This window comes from Canis aureus, chromosome 23 (assembly GCF_053574225.1).
Source record: "Canis aureus isolate CA01 chromosome 23, VMU_Caureus_v.1.0, whole genome shotgun sequence".
NCBI classification, from domain to species: Eukaryota; Metazoa; Chordata; class Mammalia; order Carnivora; family Canidae; genus Canis; species Canis aureus.
In genome coordinates this window covers 11867426-11891784 of record NC_135633.1, presented here as the reverse complement: position 1 = coordinate 11891784, position 24359 = coordinate 11867426, and the positions used below count along the sequence as shown (strand labels likewise).

The 24359-nt window shown below is 32.7% G+C and overlaps 1 protein-coding gene across 30 annotated transcripts in view; it reads right to left on the bottom strand.

Annotated features, from left to right (window-relative positions):
* SOX6 (SRY-box transcription factor 6) overlaps positions 1-24359 on the bottom strand; it is a 665852-nt gene that overhangs the window by 233731 nt on the left and 407762 nt on the right. For all 30 annotated transcript variants that reach the window (XM_077866355.1, XM_077866354.1, XM_077866356.1 and 27 more), the window contains one exon: positions 16019-16108. In XM_077866355.1, coding sequence (XP_077722481.1) covers positions 16019-16108 — 90 coding nt within the window. The remainder of the gene's footprint in view (positions 1-16018; positions 16109-24359) is intronic.

The following is a 24359-nucleotide window of genomic DNA, read 5'->3' as shown; positions in this document are numbered from 1 at the left end:
GTTTTGTTCGCTCTTGTTCATTTTTTTTTTTTTTTCATTTGTTTGATTGCTTAATTTTTACCATTTGGGAGTCTTTGTTGTTCCCCAAAATACTCAGTAATTTTCGTGTATGTGACTTATACACTATTATTCCGAAATTTATATTTGTATTTTTTAACCCTCCACACATTAAATTTAAATAAGAATACCATGGATTTTTAACTTTTTAAGCTTTATGTGACTTTTAATTGAGCTTAAAAAGTCTTCAAAGGAAAAGTGACTTCTTTTTTATTGATTTAATATGAAGCAGAATACTATTTTATTGGTAGATTAAAATGTTAGGCTAGAAGCAATAAACTATTACTATATTTTTAGTAGTTTGTCTCATAATGTCAACTGAATTATGTGAAATGTATCAAACTAGTTACAGTATAAGCTACAACTTACATACTACAAACAATTGCAACTCCCTCAACATATCAGAATAAGAGACTGGGACTTTGCATTTTAAAATTCCTGTGGAAATCAAATGTATTTTAAGTATCAGCTCTGATTATTTAATCAGACAACTTGCATTTTGCCCTGGCTAATTTTGAAGGCTGATAATATTTTACTCATAAAAATAATTGTGCACCTGTTGTGATGGAAGCCTAGTTAAACAAATGTTAATAGGAATGTAACTCTTAACTTTAAGCATAAGAACACAGGTCTCTCATTACTATTACATGAAGAAACATATTTTTAAAGCCATGGGATCGATCTCATTTTAAATCTCATCTCTTCCTTAGCCCTAGAGAGATGTTTAAGAATATTATTAAAACATGCACAATGAATAGTTGCGTATTAACTTGAAAGGGAACCCAGATGATGTCTACTGCACAAAATGGATATGGAGTTCCTTCTTCCCACTTAATACCTATGTCCTTCTGTCTTACTCTATTCCCGGCCAAACCATTTTTTTTTTATGATATTGAATCATTTCTGAGAAATGTGTGCATTTTTCTTACCAGCTGGTGATCAAAGAAGAAGATAAAAAGTGGGCCTACAAAAGCTGCACCCCTCTTACACTCTTCTTATTTTCAGACTCTTTCAGCATTACAGATCTTTTTCAGGACCCCAATTCTCTGAGCTTTAAAAAAGGCCTGGCGCTCGCGGAAAAGACAGACTTTCCCTCTGTGGATTCTACCATTTTGTGAAGACTTTTAAGAGCTACCAACTTAGGTCTATTCAATTCATTTCCAGGTGTAATCAGCTCTTAAGTACTGAAAAGAGGCTGGAGGAAAAAGAATTTGTCTTAAGTTAAACAAGCTGAATTTTGAGCTCAGTTATACCCATCTCTTATTGACTTCTGTAAGAAGCAATTGGCCCAGAGTCTTTAAGGTTATACTTAAAAGGTAATTTTATTCAAAATTACCTAAACTTTTGAACCCTATCTCTTATAATGCTGGTTCATTTTAATTTTATTTTGGTTAGTGCAATACAAGTTTATAAGCAGAGTTCAGAAAATGTGTGCATTTTTTAAATGACCTAAATTCTCTGTAGTTTTCTTTTTCAATAGTTTAATGCAGACATTTGGATTGAAGGGGAATCACAAATAAACGGAATAATTGCATCAAATTTCCTCAGTGCATTAAATATGCACTCAGTGGTAATTACCAACAGTAGCAACACATTTAAAAATGTAGAGAATAATGTACAATTTATGCCTATTTCAAGGGTCTTATTCATGAAAACACCATTTGGATGAAAATACACACATTTTATTAAGTGGTTAGCCTTAGATTTTTTTTTTTTAATTCAGACAAATGACTTAAATAGTAAGTGTGTGGGAGGTCTAGTAGTATGGGCCAGCTCTTAATGTGACATATATATCCCATAAGAATTTGGTCAAGAACTGACTCTACAGCAAAGAAATATGGTATACCCTGGCACCTAGGATGCCAGAAGCAGAGCATTCCTGGGCCTATAAACAGCAATGAGATTATTACTATACCATGTATTTTTTTTCCAAGACTCCACTGTATATAAATGTTGTCACAAATGTATACTTTTAAACTTTTTACATTTATTCAAAAAAAAAAGAAGAAGACTGAAGTGAAATAAAGGCCTAGCTTACCTGAAAAATGTAAGCTTATTGTTAGTAAAGTGGTTATCATTTTTTGGTTAAGCCAACACTGGGGACATAGACTAGACTGTAAATTTGACTTGGGTAATAACACTGATCTCTTGGAGTATTAGAACTTCCTCTCAACTTATACATATCTAATCATTTCCTATGAAATAATTTGTGCTACAAGAAGTACTAAATGGTTCCAGGCCCCTACGGGCAACACATAGCTCCTCTTATTCCCTATTCCTACTGGCAAACTACTATTTACAAAAGACTTATTCTGTTAGTCATTTTACAAACACTGACAATAATCCTGAAGTGCATGTATGTTTTTTTTTTCACTTTGAAGGTTAGAAAGATGAGAGTAAAATGTTAAATAAATTGTCCAATTTATACCATGATTCAAACCCACATCTGATCAACTCTACACCTCATGTTTAATATACCACAATTCCTATTCCAGAGAAGAATGCAACTTCTTTAAGCCAGTAACTTCATTCAGAGTCTTCATAGAATCTTTGAATTCTTAAATATAATGGATTTGCTTTGTAGTTATTACTAATAAATTGATTATTTAAGTATGTGTGTATGTATGTATTTTAAGGTTCTAGTCCAGTGGTTCTCAAAGTGTGGTTTATGAACACATTGGAGTCCCAAAGAACTCTCCAAGGTCTCCCTGAGGTCAATACTGTTTTCATAATAATAATAAGGCATTAGTTGCATGTTACAGTGCTGACATGTGCACTGACAATGCAAATGAAATAGTGGGTTAAAACAGCTGGTCCCCTCCTTTAAACACCTGAATTAAAGGCACCTAACTCTACTAGTAGTCATTGTATTCTTCACCATCACAGTTGTAGTAAAACAAAAAATTCTGTTTCAATTAAGAATTTCTTTGATGAAACAATTATATTAAGTAATGACTTTAAAGTACACATATTTTTAAGTTCTTTTTAAAGTTTATTTATCTATTTATTTATTTTTAAAGATTTCATTTATTTATTCATGAGAACACAGAGAGAGGCAGAGACACAAGCAGAGGGAGAAGCAGACTCTATGCAGGGAGCCCGATGCGGGACTCAGTCCTGGAACTCCAGGATCATGCCTTGGGCTGAAGGCAGGCGCTAAACTGCTGAGCCACCCAGGTGTCCCTATTTATCTGGACAATGTGGGGCTTAAACTCACAACCCCAAAATCAAGAGCTGCATGCTCCTCCAAATGAGCTAACCAGGTGCTCCATAAGTACACATATTTTTAATATTCTGTGTGATGAGGGGCACCTGGCTGGCTTAGTCAGTAGAGCATGCAACTCTTGATCTTGAGTTAGAAGACTCCTGATTATAGAGTTTTTTAAAAAGCTCTTAATATTCTGTGTGATGACCACTTATTATTATCTAAGTATACTAGTTGTCTCAATGAAAATCACTTGTGCTACTGTTTGAGTTGCAACTTGAAATTTTTTTTTTTTTTGCAACTTGAAGTTTTTCATAGCTTTTTGCATAGAAATCCAGTTTTATTTAAAAGAACAAGACAAAATACCCTTATTTGTACTTTATTATTTAGAAAGTGAGCCTCTCACTTCAAAAAGTAACTGATAGGGTGACTGGGTGATGGGCATTGAGGGGGGCACTTGATGGGATGAGCACTGGGTGTTATTCTATATGTTGGCAAATTGAACACCAATAAAAAATAAATTTATAAAAAAATAACTGATAGTGTTAGTTAAAATAATATAATTTGAACTTTCAAGGAAAAAATAGATTTTTGGAAAATTTCTCTCTACCATCATTAACATGACAGTTTTCAAATACTTAAAAAAATTTCTAATAAGATTAAGGGTAATATTGATGAATGTGATTTTTTGATACTATCTGATGGAATATGCCAACCTAAGGAAGAGATGCATAACTCAGTGAAACAATATAATCTAAAAGACCAGTGCATGCCAGTACAAAATCATGCATGGAACAAATGATTCAAAGTTCAAATTGGACCAATGGATTTTAATGGATTTTAATAACTTTTAATGTAAAAGTATTAAAAGTTCATTGATATGGTTTGGGATTCTACATTGGACCTACCAATGTGAAATTTGATGTAGTATCAGAGAATATTCACAACTATCTGAAAAGGCTGCAAGACACTTTTCCCTTTGTCAACTACATAGCAATATTAGGATAGCTTTTCTTCATATACTTCAATCAAAACATATCAAACGGATTGAATGCAAAAGATATGGGAGAGTCTGGCTATCTTGTATTAAACCATACATTAAAGAGATTTGCAAAAATGTAAAAGAATGCCATCCTTCTCATTAAATTACTTTTACTTTAGGAAATATAGTTATTCTTCATACAAGTAAGTTTTTATGTTAATATGTAGCAGACTTAATTTTACAACTTTTTAAAAGTTTTTTTTTTTTTTCTTAATTTATTAGAGAAAGCAAGAGTGAAAGAGAGAGAGAGGGAAAGAACATGAGTTGGGGAAAGGGGCAGATTGGGAAAGGGAGAAGCAGACCCCCACTGAGGAGAGAGCCCAACTGTGGGTCTGGATCCCAGGATCATGACCTGAGCTGAAGGCAAATGCTCAACCACCTGAGCCACCCAGTCGCCCCTTTATTTTATAACTTTTAAGTGAATTAAATATTTTTAATTTCTCAGATTTAATTTCTAACACAATTAACTATTAATAGATATACCACAGAAGCAAAAGAATTTTAGAATTTTCCATACACTTTAAGACTTCTGAGATCAAAAAGTTTGAGGACTCAGTTTATCATTTCATCAGTAAATATTTATTATTTCAAGTGCTTTAACTCTGCCAAGTGTTGTTGCCTACCCATAATACTTGTGGATCCCTACTCTATACTATGTGAAATACTACATATTTTCTCTCTAATCTTCTCAACAAAATCTAAAGCCAGGAAAGCAGTATTATCCATATTCTCTTATACAAATAAGGAAAAAATCCTTTCATTTTCATTGAAGACTGCAGTCTTTTTTTAAAAAAAGTCTTTTGTATTGAAAAACCAATGCATATACATGGCTTTAAAAAAAAACAAACTACAGTACAAACTATACAGTACAAGCTTAACAATCAGCCTGTCTCATACTTTTTATTTTTTACTTCATAGTCAACCTCTGTTAACAGTTTAATTATTAAATATCCTTCCAGCAGTTTTCTGTGTATATATAATTTTCCACACAAACTGGAGTGTATACTCTCCTTGGCTTTATTTTGTCATTCTTTATAGCTCCAGACATGTTACCCTTATTAGGACAACCAATTATTCAGGTAACATGGAGATGCTATGCCAGAAGTCTCTGAATCAGTGACCCCATTTCTCCTACAACAATGCAGAGTCAGTCAGACTTAAATTTATGTCCTGTAAGGTATTTTCACTTGATAGTCAGCTTTGCTTATCTCTTCATTGAGATTAGAAGATGCTACTAAAAATGGGACTAAATTCACCATTCAAAATGTTGTGAAATCAGCATTCCAAGTTATAGAAGAAATTTCTTTCAATTTGCCCAAGCACATTTCACTTCCAGATTCCCACTGTTTTTCCGTTACCCTGTCATCTCTCATTCTGCTATGAACCATACCCCAATCTACAGGTGTGTATTAAGGTATGTATATGTGGTTGGATATTAAAGGCCATTTTCAATTCAGGGTTTGTACTCTAATACTGAAAAAAAAATCGTTTGTATTCAATGAAATATGAGCTAGGTTGATAGAGAAAGGTTCCACCATAAGCCAAAGTCTAACACACATCATTAAAGCTTTAGTATGTTTTCACTAATTCCACACAGGAGGATTACAGATGTCCTGCTAGCTACCATTTCCTGGTAAGCAATCTGAATGGCTTCCAGGAAATTGCTAATGACCTTCATTTTACTTAAAATCTAGGCTGCAATTAGTAATAGTTTTCCTTCTCCATGCTGGTTATAATGTTTATTTTCATCACAGCAATCAGGAAGAAAAAAGTGAAATGTCTTGTTTTTGAATTATATCAAAATGTATTCTCTTTTATTTCGGTATGTCACCAAATAGACTAATACATATTTAATGTAATCATAATTGTGTAAAAATACTTTGGATCTTTTTTATTTCTAACCACTTTTGCCTCCTTTCCCACTCCAGACTGTAGTTATTGCTAAAATTAGCATTTTAGGATGGAATCAATAGAAATACTTTGCAATTGTTGACTATTTTTATATAGAACATTTATAAAACTGAAATTTTTAAACTAGATATGATTTTAAAGTAAAGTTCTATGTTTTTAATTATAATATCTACCAAAAAAGTTTTAGATTTTTATTCAATGAATTTAAGACATGATGATGTGGTCAATGTAATAATAACAAAGAACAACTTTATCCAGGGTTATATTTATAACCAGAATTTGTTACTAAATTTCAGCATTTTCTTTTATGTAAACATTGATTTCACTAATTAGATCCAACTGATCTTTTCCCCAACATATCGATTTCTTTTAATCCCAACAGTTAACAGTGATTCTACTGTATCACAATACTTTAGGCCTTAATCATATAGTATTAATTTTTACCAGTAGCTTTTGTTTGGATTTTAATTAAGAAGACCTTGTGTCTCCAAACCCAAGAGGGGAGAGGTTTTAATTGCTTGTATGTATATCACACAGACTTCAAAAGAAGTAAAAGATGTTTATAACAGAGTACAAAGGAAAGCTTTGAAATGCTTACATTCATGCCAAGTATAATTTTAAAAACTATGGGTATTGCTTTTATAACGCATATATCTATAAAACTAGCTGTGATATGTATTCACTACTAGTAAAAGGAGTTCATGGGTTCAGAAATAATAACTCACTATTGATTACAACACAACCAAAAGTCTATGTGAAATGAGATAAGCATGCTATTCTGGGGGAATATAAAATTTCCACCTTAGTAATAAACTATGTAATTGAAAGTGGTAACTTCTCTTTTCTGGATATTGGGATCCCTACATGAAAAATAAAAGGTTTTGATTTCATAATATGCAAAGGTTCTTCAGTTCTAATCTTTCAAGATTCTATGATTCTAGATATTAATCTGAAGTTCTATAATTATAAAGATTTATACAGAAAATAGTGACACTGTACCACATTATTCCATACAAACAGGAAAGTGAAGAAAATTACATGTGCTCCCAGTCCCTTTCACAAACTGGTCTCTAGAGCAATATAGCATTTGTCTTAGAAATAACAATTTAGGGGATTCCTAGGTGGCTCAGTGGTTTGGCGCCTGCCTTCAGCCCAGGGCATGATCCTGCAGTCCTGGGATTGAGTCCCACATCAGGCTCCCTGCATGGAGCCTGCTTCTCCCTCTGCCTGTGTCTTTGCGTCTCTTTCTGTGTCTCTCATGAATAAATAAATAAAATCTTTAAAAAAAGAAAGTATTTAAAATTTTCAAACTACATGAAATCTATACATTGATAGATTATTGTTTCAACCTTTTTTCCTATGAGGCAGCAAGAAACATTATGTATGTGAGCTTTGCTGACTTTATTAAAGTTGAAAAGTGGCAGATGATTCGCCTCTAAACACTTCCAGATTTTATTTAAATTCCCTCAGATGAAATTGCTTTAAGTTTATAAATGGAAATTCAAGAAAAATTCATTTATAAATGAATATGTAAAGCATACAGTCAGAGCTCTTGAAAAACCACTTTGGTCCTTTTGCGACTACCTACAACCCAAAACACAAGTAACTGAATCACTCTCCCTAAAAAACAGAGTTTTCTGTGGAAAGGGCAACATATGGAATGAGTACAGAGTACTTAGATATGGTTTGGGCCCTTACTAGAAAAGTGAACAAACTAGAAAGAGCATTGGCATTTAAGATAGTAATTTGGGATGCAGAACATTGATTCTATGGGAATGCTGTTAGATCCATTCTGGCCCTTTGGTGATAACAGCATTGCTTACTGTTACTTCAAGAATAACCTATACTATTTGATCTTCAAAGATCTACCATGCACTGGAAACAAAAACAAAAACAAAAACAAAAATATAACTTTTGTGTTCCTGTGCTGTCTTCCAGAGATTTATGTTTGTAATCAAAACTAAAAATGAAACCAGGCTCTCATTGGCACACAGAGGCAATATTATAATAAATTCACATTTTTAATTCAGTATTTGCACCAACCACAACTGTACTATGCCTGTACTATTTGATGCAACACAGTTCCTAATTGTACTTCTCTTAGTAACAACCCTAATGAAGGAACAAGGAGTAATGCTTAAAACCTTGAATAGTAAAGTATGGCAAGAGCATTTGGGCTCTAGAGCAAACTTAGATATATTAGTTGAATAACTGTAATAAGCAATTGTTTCTCAATAGTGGCTTTGAAAAACAATGGGAATTATTTGTAGAACTTTCCACTTAAAAGCATTTTCCTAATCAACATTTTTCCTACCAGAAAGAGACTGGCACTTTTCTAAGCTGCTGCAGAGTGTACCTACAAGCACATCTACCTTAATCCCTAAATGTAAATATTGCAATGATTAATCATAAATGACCAAGGAAGGAAAACACTATTTTCCTTATTTGGTTCATATCACATAATTATTTTTTTGTCTCTCATATCATCTGTGTGTTTGACAAACACAAGCACAAACAGTTTGTGCTAACTCAAACAACCAGCATTACTGTTTCTCTGGCACACTGCCCAGGGAGGCGCCTTCACACCAAGGAGATGCCAGCCACAGCATAGAGGGGCATGTGTGCAAAACAGGGAAGCTGGCTAAGATTCTCTTACATAAACCACAGAAGATTAGGTTTATCCGTGGAGGCAGAGGCTGATTCCCTAATGCTCTAGATTTCATTTGGTATGTCACAATTGCATTTAGAAATGTTTCTTGACCATACCTATCTGGGCATCCTCACTTCTTTGGTACAACTCAAACATAAATACAAATGGGTTATGGACTCTATTAGTAATTCAGTTTTACCTTCTACCATATGATTCTCCCTCTCTCACATTCAAGTATAGACCAAGATAAAAGCTTCTATATAGAGAAACTGTATTACCTATCCCCCTTCCTGCTTTGCGATACTGCTTCACTTATATAGAAAAGGGTAAAAGGGGAACTGTTTTGGGGTTGTATATTGTGGGAGAGAGGAACAATCCAGAGTCTATATTTTTCCCTTACCCCACTGCAGAAGTATAATATTTTGAAGAATTTGAGAATTAGTCTGTATTGCATTAAACAGAGGAGGCAGGACTCAAAACCTGCGTCCACAACTCTTGACTGACCCCACACAAGCCACTTAATTTTTCTCAGTCTCATTTTACTCATATGTAAAATCAATATAATAATATTTTCCTCAATAGGCTATTATAAAAGGATCAAATAAAGCAATATAGATGTTTTAGTACCTTTTTTTCCTTTGTAAACAACAAATTATCTCACAAAAATACTTATTAATTACTTCTTGACAGAAAATAATGTTTTGAAGATTAGTCTTATAATTAAGAAAATATAGTAAACACTGGTACTACTTTTGAGGAAGCCTTAGGAGGTCATGAAGATAACATTCCACCAGAGTAGGAATACCCTCTAATATCCTCTGTAACATCTCCATTTAAAATTTTCCACAGCACAATTTCCAGATGTTATTTTATTAATTCATCCATTCATTCAACAAATATTTCTTGAACACCTAGTATATCTGAGGTATTCTCTGTTAATGTAGTCTAACCATCTCATGTCAGATAGAGACATTCATTGTTCCTAAGTTTCTGGCACTGGCATTGAGAATAATTTCCCTATTTCCTAACTCCCTAAAACCCAAAACAAATCTTAATCTCTTCTCCTCAACAAAACTTCAATCAACCAATTTACAGCAGGTCAAACTTCCCTAGATCTTTAATTACCGGTCATATTAAATGCTCGAGACTCTTCACCATTGCAGCAACTTTTGACAAATTCTAATTTGAAAATAGACCCCTTGAAAATATGGCACCCCAATTAGAACACAATACTTCAGAAACAACCAGACCAAAACAAAATTCTAATCACTTTATATTTCATTTAAGTTCTTAATAATAGTTACTTAGGAATATTTGTGATGACATTAACCTGGTTTGAACATTGCTTTGAGATTACTGCTATTAAATTTATGCCATTTATAGCATTCTATCTTCAATTAATTCTGCTACTGGAAAGGAGCCTACTTATGAAAATATGGTGGTGGGTTAGGGATGGGATTTTCTTTTTAAAAATATTAGACAAGACCTAGATATAGACCCATTGAAAATCCATGATTCAGCATTTCTCAAACTTGAGCAATATTCCAACTCCTATTTAAAGGTTTCAAATATTGCTTTGCTTCATTTAGACAGTAAGATTTTAATTTTGAATCCACTTTTAAAAATATTTTATTTATTTATTTGAGAGAGAGAGAGAGTATGAGTAAGGGAAGGAAGAGGAAGAAGAACAAATAGACTCCATGCTGAGCGTGGAGCCCAAAGTGGGACTTGATCCCACAATCCCTAGGTCATGACCAGAGCTGAAATCAAGAGTCAAACACTGAACTGACAGCCACCCAGGTGCCCCAGCAGTCTTTTTTTTTTTAAGTAGACTCTAGGAAGATTATTACTGTATTGCTTCTAAATATGTGGTCATCTTAAACTCACTAGATTTAAGATTCATTTTTTAATACTGTTCTTAACCATTCTACTGCCAACACTTAAATTTCCATTGGGCACCTAAACACCATAGAATTTTTAAGTAGTAATAATAAAAGTTATGTTTCCTTCCTTCCTGAGCTTTATTCCACTCTTGAATACAAAAGATGTAAAGTTAAGAATAAATATAAGAGAAAATAATGACTATGAGAATTCTAAAAGCTCAAATTTATGGGATGCATAAAGCTACTTCTACAAATATATTCATGGCCAAAAGTACCTTTATTATTAAAGAAACATTATTTAAATTGAAGTATTCAGTTTAGGAACTTAGAGGGTATCAGAAACAAACAAACAAAAAAGGATAAGGAAAAAGCAAAGGAGAGATAATATAGGTAAAACCAAGATGAAGTAGTTGGCGTTCTGAAAAGCAGTAGAATTGAGAAATAAATCTAAAAACTGGATACTTACTGGGGTGTTGGGAGGAAAGATAAATAGAAAAACTACTGGCAAGTAAAATTGAGGGGCAAAAGGGACAGAACACAAATACGCAAAATTTAAAATGGAATACAAAACAGCAAATAAAAACTTAAAATAAGTGATCTTGCATTTTATACCAATACTAATGCATTTGAAAATCTCAGTGAAACTTACAATTTTCTAGGAAATTTTTTTCCTGGAAAAACTGACTTAAAGAGAAATAGAAAATGTAGAAAAAAAAACAATTATTACCAAAGAAAACTCTAGTCCTAGATGTTTTATAAGCATATTCTTTCAGAATTTCAAGGAATAAGTAATTCTCATGCTATCTAGTCAATACATAGCCTAAAAATGGAGGGAAAGCTTTCTAGTTCAACCACAAACTCTGGTACTAAAAATTAACAAAGATAGTACAAATAAAGAAAAACACAAACTAATCTCATTTATGATGACAGATGCAAAAATAACAACTGTAATATGAGCAAATAAAATTATTCGGTACATTAAAATAAGACTACACCATGACTAATCAGGGTTTATTTCATCAGTAAATTTGTAAAACAAAAATCAATAAGATATACCATAAAATAAAATGGAATTTCTCATAGAAATTCCTAATAATCTATGACTAGAATGTTTTTTCACTAACAAAGAATGTCTTAAATATCTTAATACTTGGTGATGAAATATTAAAAACAATTCCATAAATTAAAAACTGCACAAAATACTTGCCATCATGTGTATTACTTACTATCATTCTTGATATTCTAGGCAGTGTAATATGAGAAGGGATAAATAAGGGACATATAACTTCCATAAAAGAGAAAACATATCAGCTGAAATATGACTAGAGCTAGTAAGTTCAAGAAAGAGGAAAGTTAAAAGTGAACCAACAAAATTCACTAGCATTCCTAAATGTGGTAACAAAAGGGAAACAGAATGGAGAATATCACATCCACAAGAGCAAGCAAAAATATTAAACATTATAGAGAAAACATCAAAAGAAACATGCAGAATCTATATTTAAAAAACAAATTGTTGAGTGACATAAAAGGATAAATGATTTTAAATAAAAAGATTCATTATTATAAAGATGTCACTTGACCCTATAATTTCACATACATATAATATAACCTTTCAAAAAAGTATTTTATTTTAATTAATACTTAAAGTAAGCCTAAAATAAACTTTAAAGAAGCATGCAGACACCTTAAAGAAAATTATTAATGTGATCTTGCAAATTTACTTTTCAAAGATACTATAAAGCTATAGTGATTAATATAGCACAATATTAATAAAAGTTTAGATAGATCAATAGGCTCGAACCAAAAACTGAGAAATGGTTTCAAATATGCAATCAGTATGATAAAAGATGTTTTATCAAGTTAGAAGAGATAAGATGGGTTATTTAATAAATGATACAGAGTTATTTGGTTAACAGTTTAAGAAAAAAAATTAAGTTGTATTTCTAGTTGAAATTATACATCAAAATGTATTCAAGAGGAATTAAAGAGTTAAATGAATAAAACTATAGTAAAAAATTTGGAATAAAATATAATAGAGTGGGAGAAGCTTTTCTAAACAAACCCCGAACATGAAAGAGCATTAAAAGGGAGAGAAAGATTTGACAATAAAAACAGTAAAATAAAAGAAAATGATAAGATGTAACATGTATGACAGATAAAGGTGAATACCATTAAAATATACACTGAGAGTATCACCAAACCATAAGAACTAGACAAATCCTTTAAAGGAAAAATGGACAAAAAACATAAATAGTCAATTCTCAAAGGAAGAGACATTTAACGCAAGTTAATTTATGTCAAATGCTTCATTCTCAGTAATAATTAAAGAAGTTCAAATTAAATCCGCAGTAGTGTATCATTTTCCCCTATCAAAACTGGCAAGAAATTTTTAAAGTAATAATACTTGTCATTGAGGGCAAGAGAATACTTGCAGATACTGTTGGTGAGAGCAGAACACTATACCCTTTCTGCAAGGGCAGTTTGGCAGTATGAATCAAGACTTTTTTAAAAAGAACACATGCTTTGACAGGAGTCTCACTTTTTAGGAAAATATCCTAAGAAAATAACCACCAATTAATACTAAAAATTATTTAAAAGTTATGCATATTCAAATTTTTCTTTATAAAGACAAATAATAAAAAACTATTTAAATGTTGAATAAAAGACTCAGTTAAATTATGAGAACTTCACTTTGTTCAATACTTTCTGTAAATAAAAATAGCATTTAGGATGACTTAATCACAAGGAAATTCATAATATATCAAGTCAGAAGAACAGATTATAAAAGGATGATTCTGATTTTAAGGAAAAAAATTAACAATTATGTAGAGTAAATTAAAATGAAAAATTTAGTAAGAATCTTATCTCCTAGGCTCATGCATTAATTAAAATGGAAAAGGGCAAAAAAACCAGAATTCATTAATTAACTAATTATTTTATTTTGTATTTCTATATTTTTATAATAAATATGTAATGAGGGAATTTGTTGTAAACTCATTCATAACATATTTTGTAATGAGAGAAAAATAATAAGAGGTACTAAAAATGCAATAGTGCTTGAGATATAAAATACTGATAACCCACAATAGTATGTATTTCTTGCAAATAGTATTTAAATCACTTTAGAATTTCAGAATAATTGTAACTAAGTTAGGTGGATAATAACTGGCCTGATCTCATCTACAGGAAAAATGCATGTTGAGTTTTAGCAGTAGTTGAAACAAGCTATCTGAATACAATTTAAACTACATTTTATTTCAGTTCTTATTATATTATTGGTATGTCTTCTATGTAACAGTTATGGTGACACAAAGGTTTAGGATGTAAAAAGAAACAATTATATAGAGTAAATCACAATGAAAAATTTAGTAAAAATCCAAAAAAAAAAGAGAAAAATTTAGTAAAAATCCTTATCTCCTATGCTCCTAAAACTGAGAGTAGCACACAAATGAAAGTTCACATATCACATATAGAATCCAGAAAAAAAGTTAAAGAATTTGAAAAACCTAATTTTGCATGTGTTTTTGCTTTCAAGATTTAGTTGACTATCTAAGGCTAGTACAGTTTTTGCATTGTAAATTCATAATCAAAATGAAAAGTAAAGAAATATGGAAAGGGGGTTGAGAAGGAGAAGATAACCCAAAGCATAAAAAGTTGATGCTGAATCATAACATAATAAAATGTTAGCTTCCACATTACTAAGAAAAAGCAAGACCCCCATCATTCATGCTGGCAAAAGCTTGCCTTTGCATAAACCATTTCTGTTCTCACTGTTGTAAAACCAATGACTTTGGAAAGGATAGAAAACACAGAATGACGTGCAAAGTAGCACACAACATGTTATTGCAGCTGGATAGAGAATATGTCACTAATGACTTTCTTTCTACCCGTCAGTTATAAGTTAAGTTTTTTCCCTCCAAAATAGCAAATGGCCTTTATGAGTACAGAACAGAAGCCATGAAATGCAAAATAATATCCAATTTCCACAAAATTTTAATACTGTATTAGTTAATGGAATAAATTATTAATTATTCCCTGGAAAAGAGATGACTTCCTTTTGTCTTCATTTGAATTGACACAACATTCCTGAACACTAGGCAATTTTCTGTAATAAATTAAAAATAACATTTTCACCAGATAGATATTGCCAGATGTTTATCTTAAATGAGATTAATCCATGACCAATAGGCAGATTTACCTGAAGTTGTTTGATAATTCAGAAAACTAATCTAAGTTCCCAAATTGTTAACGCAAATCGGAGTGATGCCTCTTTGTTGATGAGACAACCAATAGAATTAATTAATGGCCATTGATTCTTTTCATGATACCAAAACCAGTAAAACAGTACTTTAGCTCCACAAAAGCATAAACAAGAGAAAGTGGGGGAAGAAGAATAACTTCCTGACTGATAGGGAAACTTAATTTTGTAATGGTTCTTAACTTGACTCGAAATAATAACATCAATCACACTAAAGTCCTTCAGGACTAAAGGTGCTCATCCTCATCAGGGTCAGAGGTCATGAAAAGTTAGATCCTATGAAATCTGTTTGAGATTAATCAACCTATGATCCTGCGGGTATGCTAATGAAGACAGCAGCAACAATTTACTCTTATGAGCGGTTTCTAAGTGCCAGGAATTGTTCTAAAAACTTTACTTGTATTAATCCTCTTAATGAGCCTGTGAGGTAGGAACTCTTCCTCCCCTACTTTAGATACAAGGAATTCAAAACAGAAAAGTTCAGGGACTTGTCCAAGGTCACTCAGTTAGAAGGTGACAGAGCCAGGACTTAAGAAAGGTAATCAAGCCTCAGAATCCACCCATAAGCCACTGTGTACAACACAGTCTAGAAACTCTTTTTTATAGGTGCTACCCTTGACCTTCTTTGACCAGGAGAAATTCAAATTAACGATTTGGATCCATAAATTATGCCATTATTATGATTTCAAGAGGAAAGACTAAAATTATCTTTAACTTAATTGTTCTTCATCTTTTGACATTTGTTTCTTTTTCATACCTTCCTATTAAATTAATGAAGCAATTAATCTTATAATTTATATGTTTATAGACTAATAAAAAGAGAAGGCAAAAATTTCATTCTGCAAACATTATAAAGAATAAAAGTTCAAGGGCACACTATACATTTACCCTCTCATATATGAACAAATATTAGAGGTAAGAATTTAATGTTAGAGTACAGAGATCAGCGAGCATGTCTTTATACAGAATAACATTCTCTACACTGATATGCTTGATATTTTGTATTTTGTACCTTTAATTTCTCCAAGAAGTTCACTGGTATTTAGTCTTTCCATTTTTTCCTTCCAATCTTTTGAAAGTAGTTTTTCCATGCAGGAGGAATCTATTAGAGTAAAAAAGTAAGTATTAAAAATATTACATATGTATTTTATAAGTATTAAAATATTACAAATCCAAAAAGCCAGTTTATGGAGAAATTCTCTCATTTAAAAATGATCAAAGCTATTTTTCATTGTTGTTTTAACCCTAGGATACAGACAATTATATTACTGTATCTATCACAAAATACCACAACTAAATTTATTTTTACCACATTATTTAAATTATTCCCAGGAAAAAAAAGATAATGTTCAATAATTTTATCTTGGTACATTATAAATGTAATTCTATTAATATTCAGTCAGCATTTATCATTTCTTAGACTGACAGGACAGAAAAGGGGGCTCTTTCCCATGATACATTTAACTTTAGATGTTGTTCCTTTGAATCCAGGTGATTTTTTTTTTTTGAGTCTAAGCAAAATTCATGTGCTATTCAAGGAAGAAAGACAAATCTTCAACAGAGAAAAAAACAATTAAAGTGTAACCACTTAGTCCTTAAGAAAAGAAATAAACATATGGCAATTTTTCTAAAATACCCATTTAGAGAAAAATTCAAAGAAAATAAAGTCAAGATGTTCTCTTTCCCTCGGTAATAAAACCTACTTAACCTTTTCTCTTATATAGAAAGAGATATATATTCTTATAAAGAAAATACTCAAACACTATTTGCCCTACTGCATATCTAAGCAGCATACTAGATTATAGAGAGTGATTATACTTGTTTCTATAAAGATTCATAAAGGTTACAGAAATTTCAATTTTAGAATGTTCTAATAATTAGCAAAATTTTCTCAATGAGTTTTTTTCCCTCTATTCAGATGGGTTTGCAACTAGAGCTACTGCTCACAACTATATATATCTTTTAAGTTTCAAATCTTAACAAATAGGCCATGTTTCCGAAAGGGAATGCAGATTTAAATACTAAATCCTCAGTGCAAAGCATACTCCCATTAAACTTTAACATTCCAAGTGTCAAAATTCTGATAACTTCTTTTTAAAATTATATTTAAAATAGTTACTTCAATTCCAAATGCCTTTCCTCTCCCATATCGGTACCTATCTCTTTAGCATTTTCCCTTTCATTTTTTTTTCCTCCAACTTCTAAATCCTCCTTGAATTTTTCAGAGTGAGGTGTAAGGTCAAGATGGATCTAAAGGGTTGTAGAAACTAGATAAGCTTTAGAAAAAGACCGTGAGCCCCCAGTAAGAGATGAGAAGACCATTGCATCGTTAGAATGTATTGGTGAAAACAATTAACATTTGTCCGTGACATGATCAATCAATCAAGGAACGGATGGAATCCAGATCAGTGTGTCATGAATTGGCTGATGAAGAACACCAACCATACTGGCTCGCTATTGCAGAAGCTAAAGTTCTATCTAAATAGAAGTCAGCTTGATTCTATTAAGTGCAAGCTCACTGCCCCTTCCCTTCCTTCTTCCATTTATCTTTCCCCCCTCCTTTCCTTCTATTCTTTCCTAGTCATTATGTTTTTAGGCTTCAACAAGTGATCTACTACCATGATTAAAAATTGGATTCTGAGTGACTTTCCAAAAGGACCTGTGTGCATATGTATATACCAGTTTGCATTTAATTTCCAAAATGGTTTCTTATGCTACTTTTATTTTAGATTCAAAAACACACTATACTCTTTGTCTGTACTTACTTTGTTTTTATGCTAAAGTAATAAAAATGATAACACTAAGTTTGGGAGTTAAGAAGTAAATCCTCAAAGCCATGCCTAACAGAGATTAGTTTTTCCCAACTCGGGTTTAAATTTCTGAGAGAGATCAATAGAACATCAGATCATGGATAAGAATAATCAACTAAATGTCTTCAACTTCCTATACTACTCAGTTTTGTTAGTGCCTTTTTTTTAACCCTTTCATACATGTTGTAACATTGCACTAAGCTGATAATCACTGATATAAATGCTAAAGCATAATTTGTTTGGTTCAAATTTGAGTTGAGAATATATATTATAATAGTAAAAGACAAAGGCCCAATTTACTAGTAATGATCACAAATTCAGAGCAAGTTCATAAACTAGGATTAGATACACACTAAATGTAAAACAGGCGAAAATATGTCTCTCGTTTCTATAAATAGGCCTGAAATCTTTCAGAGCTCCAGGAAAAGAATGCTGAAGCTTCATGGGAGAAAAATAGAACTGTATGGACAACAGGAATACATACTTCAAACATAAATCAGACCATGTGTACACAGCTTCACATAAAAGCTACTCATTAATAAAATGGTTAATAACATCAAAGCATTTCACATTCCTATTAAAAAATTAATCCTCACCATAATGCTGAGTTAATCTAGCTAATATGAGTTCCCATTTCAGTAGAAGAAACTGAGGGGAAAAAATAAAGCAGCTTTTTCATGTCTATATTTATAAGTCATAAAAATATTTAATAATGATCACTGATTTCCTTTAACTATAGGGCAATAAAAATCACTACATACAGCCTTATCAATTTAATCACAATTCTAAGAGATTCCAGGAAGATTCAGAACCCAGGAAGTCTCTTGAAAAACTCTCAGTTCTCTCACCTAATTATCTGACTGCCAAACGTCAAAGGCCACGCCACAATTAGTATTAATCACGCTTCATACTATAATGTAAAGTAAGTAAAATGAGGGTAAAAGGACAAAAAGATACAGATTGTTAATGAGTACCACACAGGTAAAGGACACTACTGCCATCACTGAGGGGTTTCTGACTTGGAATGAGGAAATATGTAATAGATAAAGTTGTAAATGAAAATTGATATTTTCAAATTTCCTACTCAAAACAATATCCAGGTAAGGGTGCAAATTAAAAGTAAGTATTCATCCTCTATGTGGCACATCCTTCAACTACATTAACAGTAGTATCTGTAAAGAAGTAATTGAACAATTCATACTTTACTCCATTCTGATCACACACAAATGCAAAAACCAAAGAGGTCAGAATAAGTAAAGAAGTCCAGATTGTATTAGGTACACGGGAAGAGTAAGACCACACAGACTGGCATAAAATCAGTAGTCATGGAGGATTCCAAATGGAATAAAAGTACTGAACATCACCTAGGTATTCTTAGATTATTTTATACAGAAAAATGTTTTATACAATTGACTTGAAAACAACTAATACACTTACATTAGTTCCACAGTTCTCAAAACATGAAACAATTATATAGCATATTTTACTGTTTGATTATTCAAATTTTATTAGTTTGACTGAGTTGTCCTCAGCAAAAAAAAAAAAAAAAAAAATAGGAGAGGAACTACATATTTTTTGGAAATTAAGAGAAAGAACCACATTAGAAAATTTTTAAAAATGTCACCATAATATATACATATGAAAAATCAATGTAGGCCAAAATACTGCAGTGTAGAAGTGGAAAATGTCAAAATTAATTCATCTTACTTTGAAAGAATTAGTGCCCATAAGCCAATACATATTCCGTGAAATGCAGGACTTTATATTTATCTTGTCTAATTTTTGTAAATAATATGATTAAATCAAGACTCGAAAACTGAGAGCTCGACTTCAATTCTTGCTTATATTTTAATCAAGGATGTAAAAGATTTTGACATGTTAAAATCAATTCTCAGCCACATAGTTTTTGGTTTTTCTATTTTCCTTTGCAATTTAAGTTTTTCAAGAAAAAGAAAAAAGTAAAACACAATTCAGAAATAATTTTTAATAAATATCCAGCATAATGGATTGCAGAGCAATTTTTCTGCTTCCTAAGTATATAGGTTTCAGGCCAGGTAAGTTAAGAATGCTTTATCATGCTAACAATTAATTTCATTAAACAAGAGAAATTGAGGTGAGAGTATGTGAGGTATTTATTTCCTAACCTGCATCGTAATACTTCAGGGACAATTTTAAATTATTCCTAGTTTTAAAAGCCACAGCAGTAATAACCCCTATTCTGCAGAAAGTGAAGGAATTTCAAATGTGTCAAAGAGAGTAAATAAATATCTCATTGCTAAAATTAAAGCATGGGGGAATAGGAAAGAATAATGGGAAAATTTTTTAATGCACAGGTACTTTAAAACAATTCACCTGTGAGTAAACACTCTTCCTTTTGCCTCAAAGTGATAAAGTTATAAATGCTAAAACATTAGAAACATGACATAAAAAATAAGTTTAAAATATTTGAGTGACAAAAACCATGACTGCTGCCCCAGTATGCAGATTTTCTACTGCTTTATTAACTCTTTTAAGATAATATTAAATCAATTCCTTTTATTTTTACCATAAGAATCATAAATTTCAAATGCAATAAATTTTCTATGTATTCAAGAAAAATGATAGCTTATCAAAAGTACCTTTGACCTTGGTTTACAACTAGTTCTGACTACATATATTTATACTCCTGCTAATCATCCATCCCACATTTTTCATTAGGAAACACAGACACACATGCCAGTTACTGTACATTTTTCCACAGTGACAAGTGCTCCACAATACAGTGGGATAAAATTGGAGCTTGGAGAGCTTGAAGAGCACTCTTAAATTTTAATTAAAACCCTCCAAGCTCACTAAAAATAATTAGACACTAAAATGTGCCAGTTTTATTTTGAAGTCACTATAACGTACAAAGCACACTCCCTGACGACTGCTCGTGCTGTCCTTCTCTCTCTCTCCCTCTCTCCAATGAAACAACTGATTTTCCAAATACGAACAAGGGGGTATAAATAGAGGCTGTTTTCAGGCCTGCTCTTCATGCTGGGAAGCTGACAGAAAAGACAGCAGAATGGGTTTTTCAGACTGCACCAAATGAACCTAGAATAACTTGCCTAACAGAGTTCGAATCACTGACAAACTCTAGATAAAATTCAGTCTGCAAGAAACACGAGTTATATCACTGATCTTTTTTGATCCAAAAGCCAAACCTTTAACCTCTTAAATGTTTTTGCTATCTTAAAATATCTCATACAATGCTATATTCCATCCTATTTTTAGCCAAGCAGCAAGAGAAAGCATGCCTTTCCCATACAGCAGGGCAATGATATAAACATCAACACAGATGCGCTGCCAGGAAGAGCTGGACTTCTCAAGCACTTGATCATTAAGGAATGCACCAACTGTTTTGGATAATCTCGTGCCAGCTCCCCTTTTGCTCCACACTCCCCTCTGGGAGTGGCCAATCTTGCCCTGGTCCTAATTTTTCATTTTACTCCTCCATAGCACCCCCCATCCCCGAAAATATGAGAAATGGCATTTATGCCTAGCAATGAAAAAGCAGGCTCACTTCCCCAAACAGACCAAAACTTTAAAACAATTAACCCTCCCCTCTTCTTTCAGATAAATTACTAAGTATAAAATGCAATCTGTTTCCTTTGTTTATTCAATATGAACAATTTGTAAATGACTCAAGGATAAAATTCAGAAAATGTTGTGCTAAATTAGAACCATTATAAACATGCTAATGACTCAATGCTTGAGTAAAACATGCATGATCGGTGTGAAGAAATAGATTTAGTTCCTGTGAAATTCTGTTGTGCTGCCTTAAAATGATTCGGTCATTAAATCAGATATTTTCCTTCCAGGAAAAAATGTTAATTCCACAGCCACTTTACTAGATAATATACTGTGAGTGTATGTATGCATGTGTGTCAGTGGGAGCTTTGGAAATGTCATTAGAACTATTAGATACAAGATTTTGGCATATTCATAAGGGAGAAAAAGATCCACACTTGAAACCTGGCAGAAATACACATACAGACATCATCACATTGGGTGTAATATTCTCTCTTTGCACTGTTTTTATCTACCAAAGTCTTTGATAACTTTTATGGGAATCCCTTAAAATTGACACTTAACATACATTCATGGAAGTCATATTGTCCTATGCAGATGTTTCATCTGCTTTCCAAGGTTGCTTAGCACCTAGAACAGTATCAGAGGGACCACTCAAAACCAAATTTCTCTCCCATATTCATCAAATTACAACTACTACCAGCATCAATACAGAAAAAGAGGGAAACATCCAGCAGGTGATTCAGAGGCTCACAGCCTACTGCTGTAGCTGAAAGAGACTTCAGGGGTCAGTAAGAGCAACATCCTCCTTGCAGAAACCAGAAAACAGAGTCAAGATGAGGAAGTCATTTGCCTTCCCCAAGGTCAAACATGGTGACAGAGCCTTGACAGAGCCTTCGGTGCTGATTTTACTGAAATGACTAAATCATATTTGAACATCAGTCTTATAGTCTCAATACCACAGCATCCAACTGTAGAAAATGAATAATTGTATCTATTATTAATTCTTTCAGACAGAGTGAAGCACTCTGGTTTCTTGGGGAGGGATACAAAAAATTGAAGGTACTGCAGTGAAAAGTCAATAGTGTTCAACAGCCAGTTCTCCCCCACACACTCTGTTATGCTGGGTCTTCCTGTTCCTTCAGATTGCCTTTTCCTTAATGCCTTGTCTTGGTTTGAATGAAGAGCTTTCTTTTTCTGAATATCATCCACTAGGGAATAGTTAAGATGCTGCTTAAAAATACTATTGAACTTAAAAAGTAATCGCTTTCTTTTTTTTTTAAGGATTTTATTTATTTATTCATGAGAGACACACAGATGGAAGCAGAGACACAGGCAGAGGGAGAAGCAAGCTCCATGCAGGGAGCCGGATGTGGGACTCGATCCCAGGTCTTTGGGATCAGTCCAGGTCCCTGGGCTGAAGGCGGCGCCAAACCTCTGAGGCACCCGGGCTCCCCAAGTAATTGTTTCCAACTTAGTTTTTATCTTCATGTATAAGAAGTAAATGTGCAGCCTGAGACCTTGGTTTTTCATGGTAGCTCATTGCCTGGGACACCTTCAAATTTACTACAATTTTAATGAGTAAAAATGTTCCATTAGAAACCATGGATGTCCATATTAGTAAAATTATGACTCATCATGACCTCCTCTCATGACCCTCCCTACATTCTCCCGCTCCATGCCAAAGGCTAAGGTACTCAAACCATATAACATGGGACACTGTTCTTTGGGCTCTACAAATGTTTCATTTTTACTTTTTTTCAATACTCATTTAGCTGCTGTTTAGAAACTGTATTAGACTGTGGAAATAATAACTTCTGTGTCCTATATTCCTTCTTTTGGTTTCTTTGGGGAAATATTTCTGAACACCACTATCATCCTGATGGAGTTGTCAATCATAGTGCTCTACCGCCTGCCTCCTCCTGCTTCTCCTAGCCACACAGAGAGTAATTTGACCCAATCAGAATTCTCTGCAGGAACTAGACAGAAAGGTTCTCTTAAGCTCAGGTGGGAAACTATAAGTATATGGGCCTGGTATTGTCATGCCCATCTTCTCTGACACATGGAGAGAGCCTGTGTGAAATAAAGACAAATGAAACCAAAAATACAAAGAAAGACCGGAGAGAAGATAAATAAAATCTTTACTCATGTTAGCATACTTACATCTAAAAAAGCCAAGTCAAATTCTGCTCCTGAGCTATGTAAGCCAACAGAATCCTGTTTTTGCTTAAACTAGTTTGAGTTGGGTTTCTGCCATTTGCAACTTAAAAAAAAAAATTCTAAACAACATGAAAACCAGAACAAAAACTGTCATACCTACTCAAATCTGTTATGTTCCAAATGGCAACGCACTGGAAACCACTAACTTCTACTACCAGGTTAAAACATTTATTACGGAAATCTTGAAATAAACCTCTGCTTTATTGAAAGATATGTAAAACTTTAAACTGTTATAGGGGCACCTGGGTGACTCAGTTGGTTAAGCATCTAACTTTTGATTTGGGCTCAGGTCATGATCTCAGGGTTGTGAGATCATGTTCCATGCTGGGCTCTGTGCTCAGCAAGCAGTCTGCTTGAGGATTCTCTCTCTCTCTCTCTCTCTCTCTCTCCTTCTCCTGCTCCTCCCCCACACCTCTCTAAATGAAAGAATGAATGAATGAATGAATGAATGAATGAATGAATGAATGAATAAATAAATAAATAAAATTAAGTAAACTTATTATAGGACTGCTATTTATAATTATTTAGCTATCTAAATTAGGATTTTCTAAACATGATGCAACCCAAGGAAATTAAAGCAGAAATAAAGTGGAAGCTGGGGTTCATTAAAAAACAAAAACAAAACAAAAACAAAAGCAAAAACAAAAACACAACAAAAAACTCCCATCTAAGATCATCAGCAAGCCCCAATTTCAGTTTTATGTTCATCAAAATGGCTTCACTGACTTTATACTTAATGTTAAACAATGAAGTTTCAAAATAAGTTTTTTC